Source organism: Lates calcarifer, linkage group LG9 (genome assembly GCF_001640805.2).
Source record: "Lates calcarifer isolate ASB-BC8 linkage group LG9, TLL_Latcal_v3, whole genome shotgun sequence".
NCBI lineage: Eukaryota > Metazoa > Chordata > Actinopteri > Centropomidae > Lates > Lates calcarifer.
In genome coordinates this window covers 1,299,515-1,321,307 of record NC_066841.1, presented here as the reverse complement: position 1 = coordinate 1,321,307, position 21,793 = coordinate 1,299,515, and the positions used below count along the sequence as shown (strand labels likewise).

Genomic DNA, 21,793 nt, shown 5'->3' with positions numbered 1-21,793 from the left:
TTTTCTTTTCATGCTGCTTTATACTCCACTACATTTCAGATGGAATTATTGCATTAATCCACTCCAACACTTATCTGACAGCTACAATTATTTGTTACTTTACAAATTAGGAGTAAGAAATCCTTATAGTTTGTGTTGTGGTATGTTATTCTGAAAAAACCTTTCATCTTAAAAGCTCATTTTATTTAGGTGAACTCTAATTGTCTGGGAATAATTATCATTGGCATTCAGTGTTAGAGTGTTATAAGGAGGAGATTTTTTAATATATTTATATATATATTTAGGTGATTATTTGAGTTTTCAGTTTGATTAAATTAGATTAAATGTGAAATATTTTTACTTTTACCTTTCATTTAGTTTTACTGTAAGCAGTCTGACCTGGTCTCCTTTATTCTGAGTCAAGTGTTAAAGTATTTTAGCTCCTAGCATCATCTTAACATCGTGACCTTGCTTCGCGCTGTGGGGCCTCTGCGCTTGCCGTAGTTGTCAGTGCAGACTTCTCCTCAGGACGAATGAGAGAAGAAGATGTCTGTGTTTGAGCTGCAGCAGTATTAAGGCATCTTTGAAACATGTCTCTCAATGGAGGAGGAAGCAGAGGGTTTTACTTCAACACCGTCTTGTCTCTGGCCCGGTCGCTGGCGGCTCACCAGCAGGCACCGATAGAAAAGGTAACGTTACAGTTACACGGCGACAGCTAACGACAGTAACGAGCTAATACCTGTCAGAGAGTCTGTAGCACTAAGGCCCGTCTTTAACTTCGCTCCTCTGCGTTTGTGGTGTTTGTTATGAATCTAAAAACACACCAAACACGTCGTTTATCTTGTCAGTGGATGAATTCCGCTGTCATTTTGTGAATTAACAGCCAACAGCGAGCTAGCTAACGTCGGCTAACGTTAGCTGTTTTTAACCTGTAGTTAATCTTCCCTCAGGTTAACGGTTCATTCAAACAAGCCGCCACTTAACGTCTCAGATTTGTACATTTTTCCCTTCAACATTAATTGTTTTTCTTCATTTCTTATCTGTCATTCATACGGGAAGACACAGGAAACACTGGTTCTTGGAAACTTTGTTGTTGTCCATTCATTTTCACAGAAACACCTACTTCATACATTTCACACATTTTATTCTGTATTATGACAAAGAGCTGCCACAGTCCTGTAGCATTCAATGTGTCTGTGTACATTTGGCTGTGCCACCCACCGTAACAGCTGCAACAATCAGCCAGTTGGTCGGTTAGCTATAAAACATGTTGACAATTTATTAATCTTTTTTTCTTTTCAAGCATGAATGCCTAAATGTTTTTATACTTACAGACACATTGCAGAGATAATTCGCCAGGTTTCTTGTTTTTAACATTATAGTAAATTGAAGTGAATTGAATTAGGACTGCAGCTAATCAGTTACCTCGATTAAATCAGTCATTATACTTTCCTACTTTCTTTTTTTTTTTCAGTATAGTCACCTTTTTGTTGGTCTTATTATGCTTTTTATTTGTATTTGTTATGGTTGTTTATGGGCCATTTTCTTGCATTTTGGGGGGAGGTATGGATAGATTCTGTACTTTAAATCATTGATATTTCATATTTAAGTAATATACACTTACAAGTAAAAAATAATATACAACTAACAAGAGTGCAAAAGCAATCAGCAGCTGTGTTTGTTGCTGTAAGTACAATACTAACTGTGTTGTGCATTAATTTTCTTAAATTTCCATCAGGATTAATAAAGTATATATCTGTCTATTATTATGTAAAGTTTCATTAAAATACCACAAGCTAACTGACATTCAGAAAACCTTTTGACCTTTGGGTATTATTCCTTTATAGTGTGAAATAAACTAAAGCTGCTACTGCTTCTGTGCCATGTGCATTGTATTTGATGGGAACTCTGAGGCAACAGGGGCTGTAAACAGGTTCATCTGGATGTGACAAGGGGAAGGATAAACTCTGCACTGACATTATAATTCACAAGGGAAGCTTTATTATTAAGTAGGCAGAAGTCGTGACAGTCTGAGGCAACCAACTGTAACTGCTGTCAGAGACAACAAGCATCTGTTGTTAACAAAATGTGTTAGATTAAAGTATCACATGTGCATTAAGGTGAATTCAGTGTCAAATGCGTCTGAGATACTGCTGAAACTCCAGTTGTTGGAGTAGTGCTGTTGATGACTCCTGTGTTACTCACCCAGGTGGTTAGGATTTGTGGTCAGGGATTATGGCAGGCCTCTGAAATACCTCAGGGGAACAGGCAGAGGTTGAACTGATCAGAGAAGACGCCCGCTGAGATTGAAAATGGGGAAATGTTGAACAGGAAGTGCATGCTATGATGAAAGAGCTGTGTTAGTAAAAATACAATGAGAAGTCAGCTCTTTGTATTAATGTGTAACTGGACTGTGTCAGTTTGTGGAACCTGTAAGATTAGTGATTAGTCTCGTTAGTCCATGTTTTTCTGTCTACTTAAGGTTTTCTAATGCAGTTTAATACAACTGTTCTGCTACAATCTTCCCATAATAATTAATTAACAAAACTATATGATAATTCTTGAAGCTGTGGCAGAAACACAAATCAGTATAACACGATACAGCACAAACTACATCCTCCCAAATGACCATAAATATAAATCAACTTCTATCTGAAACAGTTTCAGCACAAACTGAACAGTATAACCTTCATGAAGAGAGGATTTATTACAGGACTGTGTTTGTGTTTGTTTTAGCTAGGTGTTCCTAATAAACTGGCAACTGACTGTAGCTCTGAATGCCTGAGTGGGAAGCTTCAAACCTTCACACTTCAGCTCACAGGCCTCATTGTTTGTACAATAGCTTCCTTCAGTGCATGTCAGAGCAGCCTTTTAGTACTTAAGAGCATATTGTTGTATTTTTTGGCTTTAAAACACCTCTGGTGTTTGATTGAAATATCCTGTTGGTTTAACGCCAACTTTTTCATTCAAACGTTTTGTATTTCCATCAACGAGGTTTTTCTGGCTCAGTAAGAAGCTTAGGTTGTGTCTAGGTTGAGCTTTGGCATTCACCCTGCTGAAAACCTAAATCCCTTTTTTCTGTATTTTATTACTGTTTTGGCACCGACGTGATCGCTGGAAATTCTGTGCATGTGCTGCATCCAGCAGTAAAACATGTAGGAACTGTGTCTCACTCTCTGGTTGTTAATCCCTCCCTCAGCTTACGTCTGGCTCTTTAGCATTAGGCTAATTAATGCCAGCGGCAGGTTTCTGGCTTGATTCCTGAGGCTGAAAAAATCATTATTGCTAATGGAACCGGACAGGAAAGATGAGTCTGTTTAATCCCTGTGGGCAGGTAAATTCTGTGCTTTAAAAAAAGATGATATTACCTCAAAAAGCAAGAAGTTGAGAGGTATTATAGATGACCACTTAGCTGTGAACCTCGTGTTTTCCTCCCACAGGTCCAGAAGCTACAATGCATGTGCCCCGTGGACTTCAGAGGAGTCTTCCAGCTGGATGAGAGGAGGAGAGATGCCGTCATTGCTCTGGGGATTTTTCTAGTAGAGTCAAACCTGCAGGTAAACACTGCACCCGCTCACTCACCTCTTCACTTTATGGTACTTTTGTGCTGAGGGTGAATTCACCGGTAACCCCATATAACATGCTGTGGAATACTTCTGTTGCAGCACAAAGATGCTATCGTCCCCTACCTTCTCGGGTTACTTAAAGGGCTTCCTAAAGTTCAATGGATTGAAGAAAGCTCAGAACGCAAAGGTAGAGGTAAAGGTATTAAATATATCCTATGATGTTCATTCATATAATTGTCAGTTGTGCTTTGTGCTTAACTATTAATGGCATATCATTGATGGTACAGTTTAATCACTTCCTGTCTTGCAGATACACTTCCTGTGGCAGAGAACTTCAGCTTCTGTCTTGTAACACTGCTCTCAGATGTTGCTCAGCGTGATGAGACCTTACGAGGACAGGTGTGTGTTTGTGCCATCGTGTGATCGGTTGAACAATAGGCTTGTTTGAGATGAGCCAAATGGCAAAATTTATCTTGACTTGACTGATTTAACATCTTTGTCAGATCCTGGAGGCTGTCATGGACATCATGCAGGTGCTGCAAGACATCTGTAAGAATCCAGAGGCTCATGATAAAGGTAGAAACATAACAAACGCTAATGTTTCCTGTGTATGTAGAAGGTCTAGGTATTGATATGTTCTTTCTGTATCCCTTCCTCCTTACAGACTACCTGTGCAGATACACTGTGCCCACCCTGCTCGGTGTTGCCCGAGCATTTGGCCGATACACCAACACTGATGAGCCTTTACTGTCCAAGCTGTTCCCTCGACCGGTTGCTCCTGTGCTGCCCACGGGTGACGAGAGTGACGCTGCCCGCCGGAGGTCCTTCAACGACTTCCGCTCCATCCTGCCAAGCTCTTTGCTCACAGTGTGTCAGGGAGACACTCTGAAACGAAAAGGCTCCTCAGTGTCCAGTGTGTCACAACAGGTACGGATAGTTAGGAAGTTAAACAGGGGAGATGACAAACCGAGGAAGCACATCCTTATATTTCCACATTGTTCCTTTGTTTTTAGGCCAGTCCAGAGAGAGCAGGCCTGACCCCCAGCTCCCCTGCTGATCCCTCTGCACAGTACTTTGAAGGTAAATGCCATGTTAAAGCATGTCTCTGAACCTGGGCCTTATTTTCCCATGTTTTTGGATGTAAATGATCAACAGGGACAAATTGCCCATTGGAGTACAAGCTGTAAAGACTTCCTTCTTTTCCTCCTCAGGCTCATACCTCCCCGACGGCAGCGCAGTGGACCCCGACTACTACTTTTCCACCATCAGCTCCAGCTTCTCTGTCTCCCCTCTTTTCACTGGAAGCAGCTCTGGAGAGTTTCATGTGCCTCTGGATATGCTGCGACAACTCCTTCTCATGGTCAGCAGTAACCACAGTGGCTGAATAAATACATTTAAAAAAAGAAAAGTACACCACATGTATAAACACTCTCTCTCTTTGATAGGTTGAACAGTTTGTCTCGGAGTCATTTTTAAAGTCACTGGACGACACCCTGGCAGAACTTCTGGAGGTATTACTCTGAAATCACTGCAGATGTTTTTCTATTATCTGTTTTTTTGACACTTCTAGGTCGTTGACACATTTCTGTTTCTTCATTTGCAGTTGAGTCCTGGTCTTCATCTGTACTACAAGACCTTCAGTGATCCTCTGTATGTAGCCATATTTAAAATGCTGAGAGATACCCTGTACAATCTGAAAGGTAAGGAAGCCAAAATTTAGCCTTTTAAAGCCAAAAATATTTCCACGATGGTACAAATAAATACCTATTTTCTGCATTCCCCCGCAGACCTGCAGACAGACTATGTGAAGGAGGTCCATGACTTTGTGCTGGAGCAGTTCAGCAGCAGCCAGTCGGAGCTGCAGAGGATCCTGCACGATGTCGAGTACCTCCAGAGTGAGCTGAGCCCGCTCAAACTGCGCTGTCAGGCCAACGCCGCCTGCGTGGACCTCATGGTGTGGGCTGTCACCGAGGAGCAGGGTGAGACTATGGTTCATGCAGACAGGAAGTAATCTGTCATCTCTAAAAAGTCATCTCTGCAAAGTTTCTCTCTTCTTTTTTCACCAGGAGCTGAGAACCTTTGCACCAAACTATCGGAGAAGCTGCAGTCTAAGACGTCCAGTAAAGTCATCATCGCTCACATGCCCCTCCTCATATGCTGCTTACAGGTAAGATACAGCAGTCATTTGTTTTGTTTACTTTTTGGGAATAAATTCGTCAATAAATCCATCTGTCTGTGTTTGTGTTCAGGGCTTGGGTCGTTTGTGCGAGCGCTTCCCTGTCGTTGCCCACTCCGTCACCATGTCACTGAGAGACTTTTTGGTGGTGCCCTCTCCTGTTTTGGTGAAGCTGTATAAATACCACAGCCAGTACACTCCAGGTAACAACACCTCCATCACTGAACAGCAAGGTTGTTTTTCCAGTTCTGTATTTTCTTACAAAGTGATCCTTTTCCCAAGGGAGTGGAGAGATAAAGATCCACGTGACCAATGAGCATTCCCAGTCAACCCTCAGCACCCATTCTAGTAAGAAGAGCCAGCCCTCGATGTACGAGCAGCTGCGGGACATCTCCATAGACAACATCTGCAGGTGAACACTCTTGAACAACATATGCACACACACTTGTATGAGCAGCCTTTACTTTCCAACCTCTCCCTCTGTCCTCAGGTGTCTGAAAGCTGGACTGACGATGGATAACGTCATTGTGGAAGCTTTTCTCGCCAGTCTGTCCAACCGTCTCTACATCTATCAGGAAAACGACAAGTAAGTCAAACGTCCTGTTACACCGACTTTGATGCTTCTTCATTTGAGAGGGTGTTAACACTCCCTCTCCTCTCCAGGGATGCCCACTTGATCCCTGACCACACCATCAGGGCTCTGGGTCACATTGCCGTGGCCTTACGGGACACCCCCCGGGTAATGGAGCCCATCCTACAGATCCTACAGCAGAAGTTCTGTCAGCCCCCCTCCCAGCTCGATGTCCTCATCATAGACCAGCTTGGCTGCATGGTCATCACAGGCAATGTAAGTGTTTTTATCTCTGACTTCTGCCAATGTAATCCCTATTTTTAGAACCTATCTTAACTTCTTTCTTTCACCTTAGCAATACATCTACCAGGAGGTGTGGAATTTGTTCCAGCAGATCAGCGTCAAGGCCAGTTCTATGGTCTACTCAACCAAAGACTACAAAGACCACGGATACAGGTGACTACCACCTTTATGTTGGACAAGCGTCATTCAGAGTTTGTCCTGAACATTCAGTAAATGAATGTTCCCTCCTCTCTGTGCAGACACTGTTCCTTGGCTGTGATAAACGCTCTGGGTAACATAGCAGCGAACCTTCAGGCCGAGCAGATGGTCGACGAGCTGCTGGTCAACCTGCTGGAGCTTTTTGTTCAACTGGGCTTAGAAGGGAAGAGAGCCAGTGAGAGGGCCTCAGACAAAGGTCCAGCTCTGAAGGTATGGCACACACACACACACACACTCTTGATTTCTTTTCTACATTTAGAAAAAACTGTCTGAATGTGTCATTAGAGCTCTAATTCAGTCCTGCTTCACTCCTCTGTTTCTCCAGGCATCGAGCAGTGCTGGAAACCTCGGTGTCCTAATTCCAGTTATTGCAGTAGTAAGTGGTTTGGATATTTACAACATTTTCTGCTTCTTTCCCTTCATTAGTAGCCAGATATAATCAGTTAACATGTTATAAATTTGACTGCACAAAACTGAAAATTTGCTTAGAATTCATCAAACACGATGATGCCCTGCCAGTAGATCCTGTTCAATGCTGTTCAGGTTTTATCTTTTGTGGCTCAATAACTCTTTGTTCTGCTTGTGTTAGCTGACTAAGAGGTTGCCACCAATTAAGGAAGCAAAGCCACGTCTGCAGAAGCTCTTCAGGGACTTCTGGCTCTACTCTGTCGTCATGGGATTTGCAGTGGAGGGTTCAGGTAGAAAGAGCTCACTCACTGATATTTTGACCCCTGCATCCACAGGAACATTAAATGAACTCCTCGTGATTTGCTCCTGTTGAACTCCTCAGGTCTGTGGCCAGAGGAATGGTACGAAGGAGTTTGTGAGATTGCGACCAAATCACCGCTGCTCACGTTTCCCAGTGGAGAACCTTTACGTTCGGAGCTGCAGTACAACTCTGCACTGAAGAATGACACTGTCACCCCGGTATGAGGACACACTCACATGTATGTTCACACACACACATATGGTACGCCTTCCAACACTAATTAATTGTTGAACTTTAGGCGGAGCTGAATGATCTGCGAAGTACTATCATCAACCTGCTGGACCCTCCTCCTGAGGTGGCTGCACTCATCAACAAATTGGACTTTGCCATGTCCACATATTTGCTGTCTGTTTACAGATTGGAGTACATGAGGTAAGATAACATGTCTACATAGAAACAAAGCTCAGAGACTGTGCCTTTAACAAACATCATCTTAGCTGCTTAACCATGTTCAGTGATTCTAAGTGTAACTTTTATTCTCTCGTTAGGATGCTGCGTTCTCTGGACTCTGATCGTTTTCAGGTCATGTTTCGATACTTTGAAGACAGAGCGATACAGAAGGATAAATCTGGTGAGCAGGAGCAAAAAAGACTTTCTAAAAACCTCATGCTGTTATGTTTGGATTATATGGATTCATATTAAATAAATTCCTTCCAGGCATGATGCAGTGTGTGATTGCTGTTAGCGACAAGGTTTTTGAGGTCTTCCTGCAGATGATGGCTGAAAAAGTAAGCGAGATGTTTTCACTTAAGAAGGACTCACGTCCCATTTAGAGCGTATTTCTGACCCTGTGTTTCATTACACTGTGTATCTTCATAAAAATGTCTCTTTTTCAGGCAAAAACCAAAGCCCACGAGGAGGAGCTGGAACGGCACGCTCAGTTCCTCCTGGTCAACTTCAACCACATCCACAAGAGGATCCGCAGAGTGGCTGACAAATATTTATCCGGCCTGGCTGAAACGTGAGAGTGCACAGAGACTTAGACTCATGAAGTCAGAATACCACACCGACTCCTGTTTAAAATGCAGGTTCACACCCAGCAGTGTCAACAGCATCTTCTCTCTCCTCAGTTTCCCCCACTTGTTATGGAGCGGCCGAGTGCTGAGGACCATGTTAGACATCCTGCAGACGCTTTCCCTCTCACTCAGTGCAGTAAGACAGAATCCCATTATCCATCACTGCAACATCCTCCTGTCTTTATTCTTGTGATGATTGATGTGTGTACCATGATATTAATAGATGTTCACGCTGCATTGCAGGATATTCATAAAGATCAACCTTATTATGACATCCCAGACACGCCGTACAGAATCACTGTCCCAGATACATATGAAGCCAGAGAGGTAATGTTCTACTGAACGGAGAAATAAAAGCCACAAATGTGAGAAAAGTATATTTTCAAACACACATATAAAATGTGTTGTATCTTTTAATTGTAGAGCATAGTGAAGGATTTTGCTGCTCGCTGTGGAGAGATCCTTAAAGAGGCCATGAAGTGGGCTCCGTCTGTGACCAAATCCCATCTACAGGTAACATTTACTTTGAGACACTTTGAGAAATACATAACCTTCACATGAAGAGCACAGATGATAAATAAAGTTTGCCTCGTTTTTCAGGAGTATCTGAACAAACATCAGAACTGGGTGTCGGGTCTCTCCCAGCACACAGGCCTGGCCATGGCCACAGAAAGCATCCTGCACTTTGCTGGTTACAACAGGCAGAGTACAACTCTGGGGGTGGGTCACAAACTGAGTTTGCAGATGCTGGGAGCCTATTAATGCTTTCATTTGTAGTTGTAGAGCCAGATCATTAAAGCCTGATAATCAGACTGAAAAACACAGGTTCAAGAACAATCTTTATTATTCTCTTTCACCTGTAGTCCACTCAGCTGACAGAGAGACCAGCCTGTGTGAAGAAGGACTACTCGAACTTCATGGCCTCCCTCAACCTCAGGAACAGATACGCTGGAGAGGTAAAACCATCTAATGATGCGAGTTATTATTATGGATCCAGCACGCCGTGCTCTCTCTGTGAAGACGGTCATGGAAATTCTTCCACTGCTGTTTGGTTTCTGGGTTGTAGCCTCAGGCCTGACTCCTCTTTTGTCTCTTGGCTGCAGGTGTCAGGTATGATCCACTTTGCCCAGGCGGTTCGAGGACAGTCCGATCTGAGCCGGCTGATGATCAAACAGATGGGAGAGGCTTTGGACTCTGCTCAGCCTGAGGCCTTCACTGAGGCCATGTTCAAACTGGCTGCCTTGCTCATCAGCACCAAAGGTGTGACTTTGCTGTTGACACGTGATCAGGTCTCTCTTTAAAATGCTCTGAAATCGTTCTGACTGCTACGATCCTCTTTTTATGATCGGTCCCCAGAGTGTGATCCTCAGCTCCTGCACCACCTCTGCTGGTCTCCCCTCAAGATGTTCACCGAGCACGGCATGGAGACCGCTATCGCTTGCTGGGAGTGGTTGCTGGCAGCACGTGCTGGAGTGGAAGTACCGGTACGCAGATAAGGTTAATGTTTTTATTCTCTGTTTTTGCATTGTAAACATGCTGTAAACGTCCCGTCTGGCTGCCCAGTTCATGCGAGAGATGGCGGGGGCGTGGCAGATGACCGTGGAGCTGAAGATGGGATTGTTCTCAGACGCCCAGGTGGAGGCTGATCCTCTGGCTGCATCAGAGGAAAGTCAGCCCATCCCCTGCCCTCCTGACGTTACCCCTCACCACATATGGATCGAGGTCAGACAAAGGTCGCGCTGCTCGGGTTGTCATCACATCTTCCCGTCAGTCTTTCCTCCGTTTGCTAATTGCTTCTTTTTTCTGCCTCCTGTCCTCTAGTTTCTAGTCCAGAGGTTTGAGATTGCAAAGTATTCCAGCGCAGATCAAGTAGAAATCTTTGGCAGTTTACTTCAACGCTCACTGTCTCTCAACGTAGGCGGGGCTAAGAGTAGCCTCAACCGCCACGTAGCTGCTATTGGACCTCGTTTCAGGTACGTAAAGTAAAAAAAAGGATGCTATCTTTCTCTTGGAAGAAAACAATGAGCAGAATTTTAAGAGTTTTTAGAGGAAGGTGTGTTTGTATTGATAATTCTGATTCTCAGGCTGCTGACTCTGGGTCTGGCTCTGCTCCACTCTGACGTCGTCACCAATGCGACTGTGAGGAATGTGCTCAGAGAGAAAATCTATTCCACAGCCTTTGATTACTTCAGGTATTTACACACACATCACTGCACGTGAATAAAACGTCAGAAAATACTGATGAAGGCTCCGTTTCCCACAGCAGAGGGTGATGTCTTCATGTTGCTTATTTTGTCCAGATGAAAGTTCAACATTTCTGCACTGTTAACTCTCCCTTTTCTGTCTCTCCAGCGTGTCTCCAAAGTTTCCCACCCAAGGCGACAAGCGTCTCCGCGAGGACATCAGCATCATCATCCGTTTCTACGCCAGCATCCTGTCCGACAAGAAGTACCTGGCAGCGTGCCACTTGGTCCCACCTGGTGAGCTTGGTACTACCCCAGCCCCGAGCACGCTCTCTGCCGGGATATTTGGATCGCTAATCGTGTCCAGCACTTCTCCGATATCTATCTTAAGTAAGCCTAAAGCGGTGGAGCTCGGACTGCACTGCAGCAGGGGCATGCTTTTACGCCTGTCAAATTTGACGCTTTTTATCCTCACCATGCTGCTGATAGATCCTGGTATCTATCTGTACTATCTATCTGGACCCAGATTATTTTTTCTCAGCTTTCTTCTTTTTCATTCTTATTTTCTCCCTCTTACACTTCCTGCCTTATCTCTAACTCTTTCTTCTAGTCTTCTAGTATATTTTAGGTCCTTTCCTCTCCCACAATCAGTCTGTTTTTACCTTCTAATATTTAGCAGCTGTGAGGAAAAGCGCAAATTTGGCAGCTGCGTTAAGATGCACGACTTCATCATGTCAGCCCACCTGTTTGCCCCTCTCCTCGACTGACCAATTTGGAATCAAAAGAAGAAACTACAAGTGAAAAATGTTTTTTCTTCCATCCCAGAAAATCCTCTCCTCTTCATTCCCGACGATCCCAAGAAAAGACATGGTCTCATTCTCATACACATCGAACTGCTTCAGGTAGACGAGTCCTCTAACCGCAGATCCTGGATCAGATTAATCGACTCCTTGTCCCCCCACGCGCATTAACAAGATAAAATAATATCTGACCCAGTATCAGTGGTTCAAGGCAACTTCTACCTACATGTAAATCCCCGCTGGATTTCCCTGCAACTGCATGATCATCACAACAGCAGAGGACTAACTGATACAGCTCATCTCGCTCCTCAGAAACTCCCCCATCATCGATCATATTATTGATGTTTTTCCACTGTTTACAAATCATAATATCGATTAAGAATAAGATTATCTGTGTGAGAAAGTCAAACTTGTGATTTCGCTTGTTCAGATTTACAATATGAAAAAGTTGTGCAAGTTGGTGTGTGGGCAGTGCTGAGTTTATTTGTGTGTGAACAGATAATCAGGACCCGTCCTTGAACAGCCTGTCAGTGATGAACGCTGCTGACCTCAGGAGCAACATAGACTCCAGCTCTCGCTCCCAGCAGAGCGGCCAGGGATGGATCAACACCTACCCGCTGTCCAGTGGCATGTCCACCACGTCCAAGAAATCAGGTACAGAGGTGGTACTACTGCATGAAGTCTGGCTGCAACACATACTCTATTATAAGTCTGAGATCTGTCTTCATCTTGAAAAAGTTAATATATCTTTTGTTTAAAATGCTATGGAGATAGTACAATGGTTTTAACTTCCTGTACCTCTTCATCCAGGCACGTCCAAGAAGAGTAACAGAGGGACGCAGCTTCACAAATACTACATGAAGCGCAGGACTCTGTTGCTGGCCTTGCTGGTGAGTCATTTTCCGGTTTCGTCTCCTCTCAGGATGCCTGCTCATCATCAGCCATTCTTCATGCTCTCTTCTCTTCCTCTTTGCCTCTTTCTCTCTCTGCGTCACGCTGTCTCTCCAGGCCAGTGAGATCGAGCGGCTGACGACGTGGTACAACCCCCTCTCCACGCAGGAACTGGCCATCGCCACAGAGCAGTCAGTGGAGACCAGCATCGCCAACTGGAGGTCCAAGTACATCAGTCTCACCGAGAAACAGTGGAAGGACAACGTTAACCTGGCCTGGAGTATCGCACCTTACCTGGCTATGCAGCTACCAACAAGGTTGTCACTCCCTCTCTGATTCTGGTCTAAGATAAATTAGCATCTTCAGAACTTGATATTAGAGGTTGAATCTTTGTGTTATTACAAATGTTTGTTCTAATTTCTTTTCCAGGTTCAAGAATGATGCCATTGTTGCTGAGGTGACCAGGCTGGTGAGACTGGACCCTGGAGCAGTCAGTGACGTACCTGAGGCCGTCAAGGTGAAGACCACCTAGTCCAATAAGGCTCAGGTGTTATATGTTGGAAATATGATTGAATAACGTTTGGTTTCTCTGTTTTTCCAGTTCCTGGTGACGTGGCACACTATCGATGCTGACTCTCCTGAACTGAGCCACATCCTGTGTTGGGCTCCGGCAGACCCGCCCACCGGTCTGTCCTACTTCAGCAGCATGTACCCTCCTCACCCTCTCACTGCTCAGTATGGGGTGAAGGTGCTGCGCTCCTTTCCTCCTGTAAGACACACACTCGTGGATTTTTGCAGCGTGGCATCGGCTCAGCGGGATTCATTTGTTTTTGTCTCTTATTAATACGTTTGTTCTCTTCTTAGGATGCCATCCTGTTCTACATTCCTCAGATTGTACAAGCTCTCAGATACGATAAGGTAAACAATGGTTTCATCGTCATTTACCAAATCAAAATGTGAAAGTAAGGAGCAGCATTAACGGACTCTGAGTGTCTGTCCTGCTCAGATGGGTTACGTGAGAGAGTACATCCTGTGGGCGGCACAGAAGTCTCAGCTTCTTGCCCACCAGTTCATCTGGAACATGAAGACCAACATTTTCATGGATGAGGAGGGACACCACAAAGACCGTGAGTAGAGCCTGGACGTTAGAGTGAGCTCCAATGGTCCGACTGCGAGTGAAACTAGCTAATATACCAGCTATATTTATCTATTCCCTTGTGAAATTAGATTGTTCTGCCTGATGGGAAAAGCCTAATTAAATCATATAAACTCGTTAATGTGTCCGTGTAGCTGATATCGGGGAGCTGTTGGAGCAGATGGTCGAGGAGATCACAGGTTCTCTGTCGGGTCCGGCCAAAGACTTCTACCAGAGAGAGTTTGACTTCTTCAACAAGATCACCAACGTGTCCGCCATTATCAAGTAAATTCATTAGAGTGGACTTTACATATCATTAGCATCTCTTTAAAGGAGGTGTTTCTGCTGGGATGTAAACCCTTTTTATTTTTTTCAGGCCGGTTCCAAAGGGAGAGGAGAGAAAAAGAGCCTGTCTCAAAGCACTGTCCGACATCAAAGTCCAACCAGGTAACACACTACTACATACTAAAGCATCAGTAGACATCTCTACGAATAAAAAAGGCAGCAACTTATTTAAGTTTAAATATGTGAATATTTTCAGTTATGAAACATTTGTCTCGTGTTTTTCAGGCTGTTACCTGCCGAGTAACCCTGAAGCTATAGTGCTGGACATTGACTACAAATCTGGAACACCCATGCAGAGGTAAAGACAGATGTTAACTCATGCTTCATGTTGGGGTTTTTGGTGGTGCTAGTTCTCAGGACCAGTATCTGTTCAGAGCCTGTGTCCTCTGACTCATGGGAGTTTGTTTTCTGTCGTCGCAGTGCTGCCAAGGCGCCCTATCTGGCCAAGTTTAAGGTGAAACGTTGTGGGGTCAGTGAGCTGGAGAGGGAGGGTCTCCGCTGCCCCTCAGACTCTCTGGAGGATGGAGAGGACAATCCAGACGGATCGCGCAGGGTCTGCTGGCAGGCGGCCATCTTCAAAGTGGGAGATGACTGCAGACAGGTGCCTCGTTTTTCTATGCCTCTCATTTACCAGGTGGTGTCAGGGCAGGAAACTCTGACAACATCTCTGTGTTTCCCTCTGTAGGACATGCTTGCTCTGCAGATCATTGGGCTTTTTAAGAACATCTTCCAGCTGGTGGGCCTGGATCTGTTCGTCTTCCCGTACAGAGTGGTCGCCACTGCACCAGGGGTGAGACTTTATATCCCATTACTCCCTCTAAATCCATCTCTGCTGTCAGGTTACATGATTTTCACTCACAGCCTGGAACTTGTTGGTAGTTTCTTAATAGTTCTGGTTACATTTTACTGTCAAAAAATACCCAGAATACCAAGGTCTGCAATACAGAGTTTAGTCAAGTCAAGTCAGATTTTATTTATATAGCGCCAATTCACAACAGAAGTTATCTCGAGACGCTGTACATATAGAGCAGGTCTAGACCGTACTCTTTATCTTATAAGATTTACAGAGAAAAACCCAACAGATCCCACCATGAGCAAGCACTAGGCGACTGTGGCAAGGAAAAACTTCCTTTTAAGAGGCAGAAACCTCGAGCAGAACCGGACTCAAGGTGGGCGGCCATCTGCCTCGACCGGTTGGGTTTAGACAGAAAGAGAGGGGGGTGGGGGAATGGGGTAAGAGAAAGACAACATTGCACATACACAGACTAAGTCAAAGTGTAAATAGTAGTAGTAATAATAGTAATAATAATAATAATAGTAATAATTATTATTACAGCTAAAGGAATAATAATGACAAACGATGGTACATTAATAGCACTAACACTATCAATAACACTAGTAAATGTTTAATTATTGTTGCATCATGGGTTGAGCTGGATCATGGGAGCAGCAGGAGACTCTCCAGCTCTGGAGGCAGAACCCTGCAGTGAGAGACAGTAGCAGAGAGAGAGAGAGAAGCACAGCCTGGGCAGTAATGTGCTTGAGGGAAGAACACACAGTTAAAGTGATGCAGTGATATTAAGACAGTTAATAATAATCTCGTCGGCAGGACATCATGGACAACATTTACTAACTATTAATCTTAACTGATGCATTGAGACTGACCCAACCCGCCAAGGAAAAAATGGTATCCTGAAATAGGAACCAGAATAATGTGCTAGTTAAAAGTTAAGGCAAAAAGATGAGTTTTTAGTTTGGATTTAAAGGCCTCAACTGAGTCAGCCTGTCTAATATCACTAGGGAGGTTGTTCTAGAGGAAGGGGGCCCGATAGGAGAAGGCCCTGCAGCCTGCTGACTTCTTTTTGACTCTAGGGACAGACAGCAGCCCTGCACTCTGAGAACGCAGAGCACGCGAGGGAATATAAGGGTTAAGAAGATCAGACAGGTATGAGGGGGCTAGCCCATTTAGAATTTTATAAGTCATTAAGAGAACTTTAAAGTCTGATCTAACATGAATAGGGAGCCAGTGAAGGGAGGCTAGAACTGGGGTAATATGGTCAAACCTTCTCGATTTGGCCAGCATTCTAGCTGCAGCATTCTGAACCATTTGCAGACTTTTAGTGCTAGTACGCGGTAGTCCTGAAAGCAAAACATTACAATAATCCAGTCTAGAGGAAACAAAGGCATGGACTAGAATTTCAGCGTCTGCCATGGAGAGAAAAGACCGAATCCTAGCTATATTGCGTAGGTGAAAAAAGGCGGTCTTTGTAATGTCTTTAATATGCTGATCAAAGGAAAGAGTACGATCAAGTGTGACACCCAGATTTTTGGCTGTTGTACTTTGAGGGATAACACAGCTGTCAAGGGATATAGTTACATGATCGAACTGGTGTCTATATCGTGCTGGGCCAATAACCAGCATTTCTGTTTTGTCTGAATTAAGAAGCAGGAAGTTTTGAGACATCCAGCTTTTAACAGATGACAAGCAGATCTCTAATTCCCTAATTTGAGAGGCATTATCAGCCTTTATAGGCACATATAGCTGGGTATCATCAGCATAACAGTGAAAATTAATTCCATGACTCCGAATAATTTGGCCAAGAGGAGAAATATATAGAGAGAAAAGCAGGGGGCCAAGAACAGAACCCTGGGGTACTCCATATTTCACATCAGAGAAGGCTGATATGGTGTTATTACAAGAGACACACTGAGTTCTGTCAGATAAGTAAGATTTTAACCAGCTGAGGGCCAGACCAGAGATTCCAAATCTATTTTCCAATCGGTCCATGAGTATACGGTGATCTACAGTATCAAAGGCTGCACTAAGATCAAGTAATATGAGCATAGAGGTGGAATCTGAATCTAGAGAGAGTAGCAGATCATTTACTACTTTAGCAAGTGCTGTTTCAGTAGAGTGAAAGGCCCTAAAAGCAGACTGATACGGTTCAAATAGATTATTATCAGCTAAATGAGCTGAAAGCTGCTGATACACCACTTTTTCTAGTATTTTAGAGAAGAATGGGTCTTTAGGTCTTAATGTAAATGTCCCTCTGAAGTGGTTAAATGATGGGAACATGTTTAAAACTCGTCTGTCTTCTTATCCTCAGTGTGGCGTGATCGAGTGCATCCCAGACTGTAAGTCTCGAGACCAGCTTGGCCGACAGACGGACTTCGGGATGTACGACTACTTCCGCAACCAGTACGGCGATGAATCCACCCTCGCCTTCCAGAAGGTGCAGAGAATATAACCTGTGGCCTCACTATGAATCTTCTGCCAGGGATGTAGTAGCGCAGTATTTCAGTCCTTCATTTCCTCTTCTCCTTTCTACAGGCTCGGTATAACTTCATCCGCAGTATGGCCGCCTACAGCCTCCTGCTGTTCCTGCTGCAGATCAAAGACAGACACAACGGCAACATCATGCTGGACAGCAAGGGCCACCTCATCCACATCGGTACAGAGAAGTGTAGTTAGGCTGTCTGTCTGTGGTTTGGATGCTGCTGTTTGTGTTTATGCCGACCTTGTTCTCTCCAGACTTTGGCTTCATGTTTGAGAGCTCTCCTGGAGGGAACCTGGGCTGGGAGCCGGACATCAAGCTGACAGACGAGATGGTGATGATCATGGGAGGAAAGATGGAGGCCACTCCTTTCAAATGGTTCATGGAGATGTGTGTCAGAGGATATCTGGCTGTACGGTAAGAAACTGCAAAAATTAAAGGTCTGTAGTTGGTTTTGACTGTTTTAAGATTTCTGTTGGAACATGTTGAGTTTTGAGGATTAAAGTCAAAGTCATTTTTGTTGATGTTTTGCCTCCTCTCTGAACGCACAGACCCTACATGGATGCAGTGGTCTCTCTGGTGACCCTCATGCTGGACACTGGACTGCCTTGCTTCAGAGGACAAACCATTAAACTCCTCAAGTAAGTCCAACAGTACAATGTGTGTGTGTGTGTGTGTGTGAAAAGTGGGATTTTTTTCATCCTTATCAAACAGCTGAAGGCGAAATAACAGGAACGGGAAGTGAGGAGGGATATGTCGTGGAAAAAGGGTGGTGTCACTTTAACACTAAGTAACTGCAGAATACGAGTGAGTTAAACCTGTGACTCCCACATGAAGAACCTGTGCTACAGCCTGCCAGCAGGAGGCGCCTACAGCACAGCTCTATGCACAGCGAAGCTCTGTGTGTAACAGCAGCCGTGAAGCTGTTAGATTTCATTCTTAGTGGTATTTAACAGCTCGGAAATAGTCTTAAATTGAACTTGAAGCTGCTGCACCTGTGATCACGCTTTAAATATGAATGTGTATGTTTTTTTGTTTCCATCAGAGGACGATTTAATCCACAAATGAGTGAGAAAGAAGCAGCGGCCTTCATGATCAAAGTCATCCAGAGCTGTTTCCTGAGCAGCAGGTGAGAGAAATGACATTTATCAACATCATGCAAAATGATATGAAAACATTTATGAGCTATAATGTTGCTGTGAAGTACACATGTTGGATCATCAGCTAAAGATTTTACGTGAACGTGTTTTCAACAGGAGCAAAACGTACGACATGCTGCAGTATTACCAGAACCAAATTCCTTACTGAGGATCTTCCACCGGACTCCTACTGTACGTCCAACACTAACGTCCCTACACAAGCAATGCAAAACCTCCTTGTGGATGATTTGAACACGGTTGTGGTGGTGGTGGTGGTGGATGCACCTTGCAGACAGCCCAGGCTGATCTGTATACACACAGACAATAATGTGGCACTTTGATTTTACTGTAAATCAGATTTTATATCAAACACCTGAGTTTTAAAGCAGTTCTTGATTTAACTTGAGAGTAAAGGACGATGTTTGACTTTAACCAAAAGAGGTATTGGAATCACCCTTTAAGTATTTTCTTCTTGATGCTGTTATTTGTTACTCAAACATTAACTAAACTATCACATTAGAGGAAGATGGCCATAACAGGAGCCATATAATCATTGTTATCGTTCTGTTACTATGCTGTTATCCACTTTTATGCACTTTATAGATCACAGTATTTCCTTGGCGTCACCTGCCTATGATCAAGAGCTTAAACAGAGATTAAAAGTTAAAATTGTGCAGTTTAAAATCAACTAATAAATTACATTTCAGTCCTTTTGATTTAGTAGAACACAAGCCAGTGTCAGATAGATCAGAAATTTAATGCAGGAACCAATCAGCGTTTAATCTAGCAGTAGTCTTTAGAGATGTAAAGGTATTTAGAGAATCCGAGTTAATCATGCTGTAGTCTTTACTGTAGAATATTTACTGTAGAATCACATCGAGATCTGAGCTGTTTTCCTGTGATTTCCATGGAACTTGTAGAATTACATGTGAGGAACATATTTATCAGAAGATTTTAAAAAACTTTTAACTGTGCTACTTTGATGCTTATCCTCAAAGTCGGTCATGTTACACCTCAGCTGTCAGCGTTTAGGTCAGACCTGTTAAACAGAGGTTAATATTTTACCGCTGCAGGAACTTGGCGACCCAGAACATGAACTTTAGGAACCAGTCAGGCTTTGATGCTGCAGGTCCTGTCCTCGTGTTTCCACTGTGTTTTACAAACTGAAATGTTTTGCGACAGCAGGAAAAATGCTGTTCTGTTTATACAGTGTACAACACAGCTCCCTCTGAAGACACTAAAGGCTTTATAATACAACTTTTAATTTGACTTTAAATGAATCTTTTCCTCTGAATGGATCATATTTCATCGTCTCACTGGTTCTGTTCACTGATTGAATGCAGGGCTGTTTCCACTCTGAGCTCTGCTTTAACAGTCGTGTTGTAAGCACAAGCATCTAAATTCCTTCCCACGCGTATCTGGAACTTGTGTTTTAGTGTAACACCTCCTGAGCAGCGCTGAATTTAATCTCCAGAGCAATAAAATCGATGAAATAAAAGCAGAACCTGTGACGGTGGCTGCAGGTGATGTTACAGGTCGTTAAGTTCCTGCAGTGGAAAAGTCAGATCAGATACAGAGTCAGGGTAGACCAGCTCTACATCACAGCCCGCATGTCTCAAATACACAGTGAGATGTCCAGTATTTTTGTCCCGTGTCAGAATACAGGTGTTCTACATGTATGCAGACCCTTTACAGTGTGTGTAACCCTGTGTGGAAACATTCCTCTCTGAGTGTGTGCGTTATATCAGACCTTCATCTTTCTGTTGCCGAAGCAGATGGTGATGATTGCACCTAAAAAGCCATGGTAGAAACACAGCTGTAGTAATACTTGACAAGAAAAACAACCTAACTTTATGCAATATATTCCTGTATATTGATTCTGTGTTTGTGTGTTGTGTTTGACAAATGAAACTGCTCTAATTCCCTCCATCCTGATCCCTGTGTGAGAAGTGTTTTATGTTGCAGCTGTCCTTACATACCCGAGGGGTGAACCTGAAGTATTTAAATACACACACGTACATTGTTTAATGGCTTACACAGCGATTGCGATCAGTTCTTGATGAAGCCATTTTTAATGCAGTTGACTTTACTGAGTTGCTGTTATTTTAAATATGTTAGTCATCCCTTATGTCCTCTGTTACCTGTGAACCACAAGTGTTGGTCAGTATGTAATATACAGTTTACCGTGTGTGTGTGTGTGTGTGTGTGTGTGTGTGGTTTTTGTTTGTATTTGCTCAGTTTGTGGCGACATCATTGCCGTGTTCAGATGAAGCTCACATCTGTTATTCTGACTGTGTGTGAAAACTCCAGATTAAATGTGTGTACATTTCATCAGTTTCAGGCTGCTTATGTGTTTTTTCTCTTTATGCCTCCATGTTGGTGACAGTCGTGGTTGAAGGCAGTAAGTTTTCAGGCTGTCGAAATTCTCAATATTTGGAACAAACATTCACTTGGACTCAAGAATGAACTGTGCGAAATGTGACTCACTATTACAAAGTGATACGAGATATGGGATGGGCCAGGGCTAGCTGGTTAGCATGCTAACTTCAGTGCTTTCCACAGCTGGACACAGCTCTTGGCGAATAAAGGAATTAAGTTTGATGCTGAATTTACAGCGTTTCTTCTAGACTGGTAAGTAAACAGCTGTGAATGCTAATGTTAGCTATTTAGCAATAGCAAAAACTTAACATAATTTGGCAGAAAGTGGTAAGAAAAAAATTAAACATCCCTTAATACAAATGAATGCCAAATGTGTATATTAATTTTGTTTGATGACAGGCTCAGTTGTAAATAAAGTGAGTATAAGTGATTGACAATGTGCAGGAGTTCTTGGTTCTTTCACTTTTTTTATTCACATTTGTTAATATAATTAATTAATTATTGTTTAATTTTGCCTTAATATGCAACTGCATATTAATATAATTTATATGCGGTTTCAAGAACTTTGTCACCAACAGGAACATAAAATCCAGGAGACAATCAGTTCTAATCCTTCATATTTTAATTTTGTTATTTGTAGTATTCAAACCAAGAGAGATTCTCGTGTTTCTTCAAGAAGCTGATACAAATCTTAAAATGCGGTCATGTGATTTACAGTTACAGGAGAGGGAGGAGCACCTCTGCTCAGGTAAACCAGGTCCTTTAAATACAGCGAGGGGACGAAGTTTTCAGTCAGATCAGACTGTGTTACAGTCGACAGCAGGAGGAGGAAGACGAGGTGAGTACTATCCAAATCTCTGACTCTGTTTTTGTGAGGGGTGTTACAGAAAATAAGATTCTATCTGTGGTGGATTATCAAAAGGTCTATTTTAAAGAATTTAGAAGAATTAAAAGCAGTAATTCAAGAAGAATGGGACAAGATTACCCCTCAACAGTGTGAAAGGCTCGTGGGGAACATGCCAGCCAGGATTAGAGCTCTACTGCGTGCTAATGGCAGGACTACTAAAT

General features: G+C 43.3%; 1 protein-coding gene across 6 annotated transcripts; it reads left to right on the top strand.

Annotated features, from left to right (window-relative positions):
• Positions 1 to 469: 469 nt before the first annotated feature.
• On the top strand, positions 470 to 20,680 carry pi4kaa (phosphatidylinositol 4-kinase, catalytic, alpha a). 6 transcript variants are annotated; one of them, XM_051072741.1, is made up of 54 exons: positions 470 to 668; positions 3,420 to 3,536; positions 3,645 to 3,732; positions 3,856 to 3,944; positions 4,049 to 4,121; positions 4,210 to 4,472; positions 4,559 to 4,625; positions 4,757 to 4,905; positions 4,991 to 5,056; positions 5,149 to 5,245; positions 5,333 to 5,524; positions 5,612 to 5,712; positions 5,795 to 5,924; positions 6,004 to 6,133; positions 6,212 to 6,307; positions 6,385 to 6,568; positions 6,648 to 6,748; positions 6,835 to 7,003; positions 7,119 to 7,169; positions 7,383 to 7,491; positions 7,584 to 7,720; positions 7,801 to 7,934; positions 8,051 to 8,133; positions 8,220 to 8,290; positions 8,399 to 8,523; positions 8,633 to 8,714; positions 8,822 to 8,905; positions 9,002 to 9,091; positions 9,179 to 9,298; positions 9,442 to 9,534; positions 9,682 to 9,838; positions 9,935 to 10,062; positions 10,142 to 10,300; positions 10,400 to 10,551; positions 10,663 to 10,770; positions 10,931 to 11,058; positions 12,060 to 12,215; positions 12,372 to 12,451; positions 12,570 to 12,769; positions 12,882 to 12,969; positions 13,054 to 13,221; positions 13,317 to 13,370; positions 13,459 to 13,579; positions 13,743 to 13,872; positions 13,964 to 14,034; positions 14,158 to 14,230; positions 14,353 to 14,533; positions 14,618 to 14,722; positions 17,040 to 17,165; positions 17,264 to 17,384; positions 17,465 to 17,624; positions 17,759 to 17,848; positions 18,253 to 18,336; positions 18,464 to 20,680. In XM_051072741.1, the coding sequence occupies exons 1-54, from the start codon at positions 570 to 572 to the stop codon at positions 18,513 to 18,515; spliced, it is 6,282 nt and encodes a 2,093-aa protein (XP_050928698.1). In that variant the 5' UTR covers positions 470 to 569; the 3' UTR covers positions 18,516 to 20,680. The 6 variants fall into 6 exon arrangements, with proteins under 6 accessions (XP_050928698.1, XP_018552800.1, XP_018552814.1 ...); XM_018697284.2 differs by having other exon boundaries at positions 10,931 to 11,151; XM_018697298.2 differs by having other exon boundaries at positions 3,645 to 3,738.
• The last annotated feature ends 1,113 nt before the right edge of the window (positions 20,681 to 21,793 follow it).

What these genes read in the sequence shown, in the direction of transcription:
- pi4kaa (XM_018697268.2), top strand. Translation starts at nt 570, where the DNA reads ATGTCTCTCAATGGAGGAGGAAGCAGAGGGTTTTACTTCAACACCGTC. An exon ending in CTCACCACATATGGATCGAG is followed by an intron (nt 10,301 to 10,399) that starts GTCAGACAAAGG and finishes CCTGTCCTCTAG; the next exon opens with TTTCTAGTCCAGAGGTTTGA. An exon ending in ACGTACCTGAGGCCGTCAAG is followed by an intron (nt 12,970 to 13,053) that starts GTGAAGACCACC and finishes CTGTTTTTCCAG; the next exon opens with TTCCTGGTGACGTGGCACAC.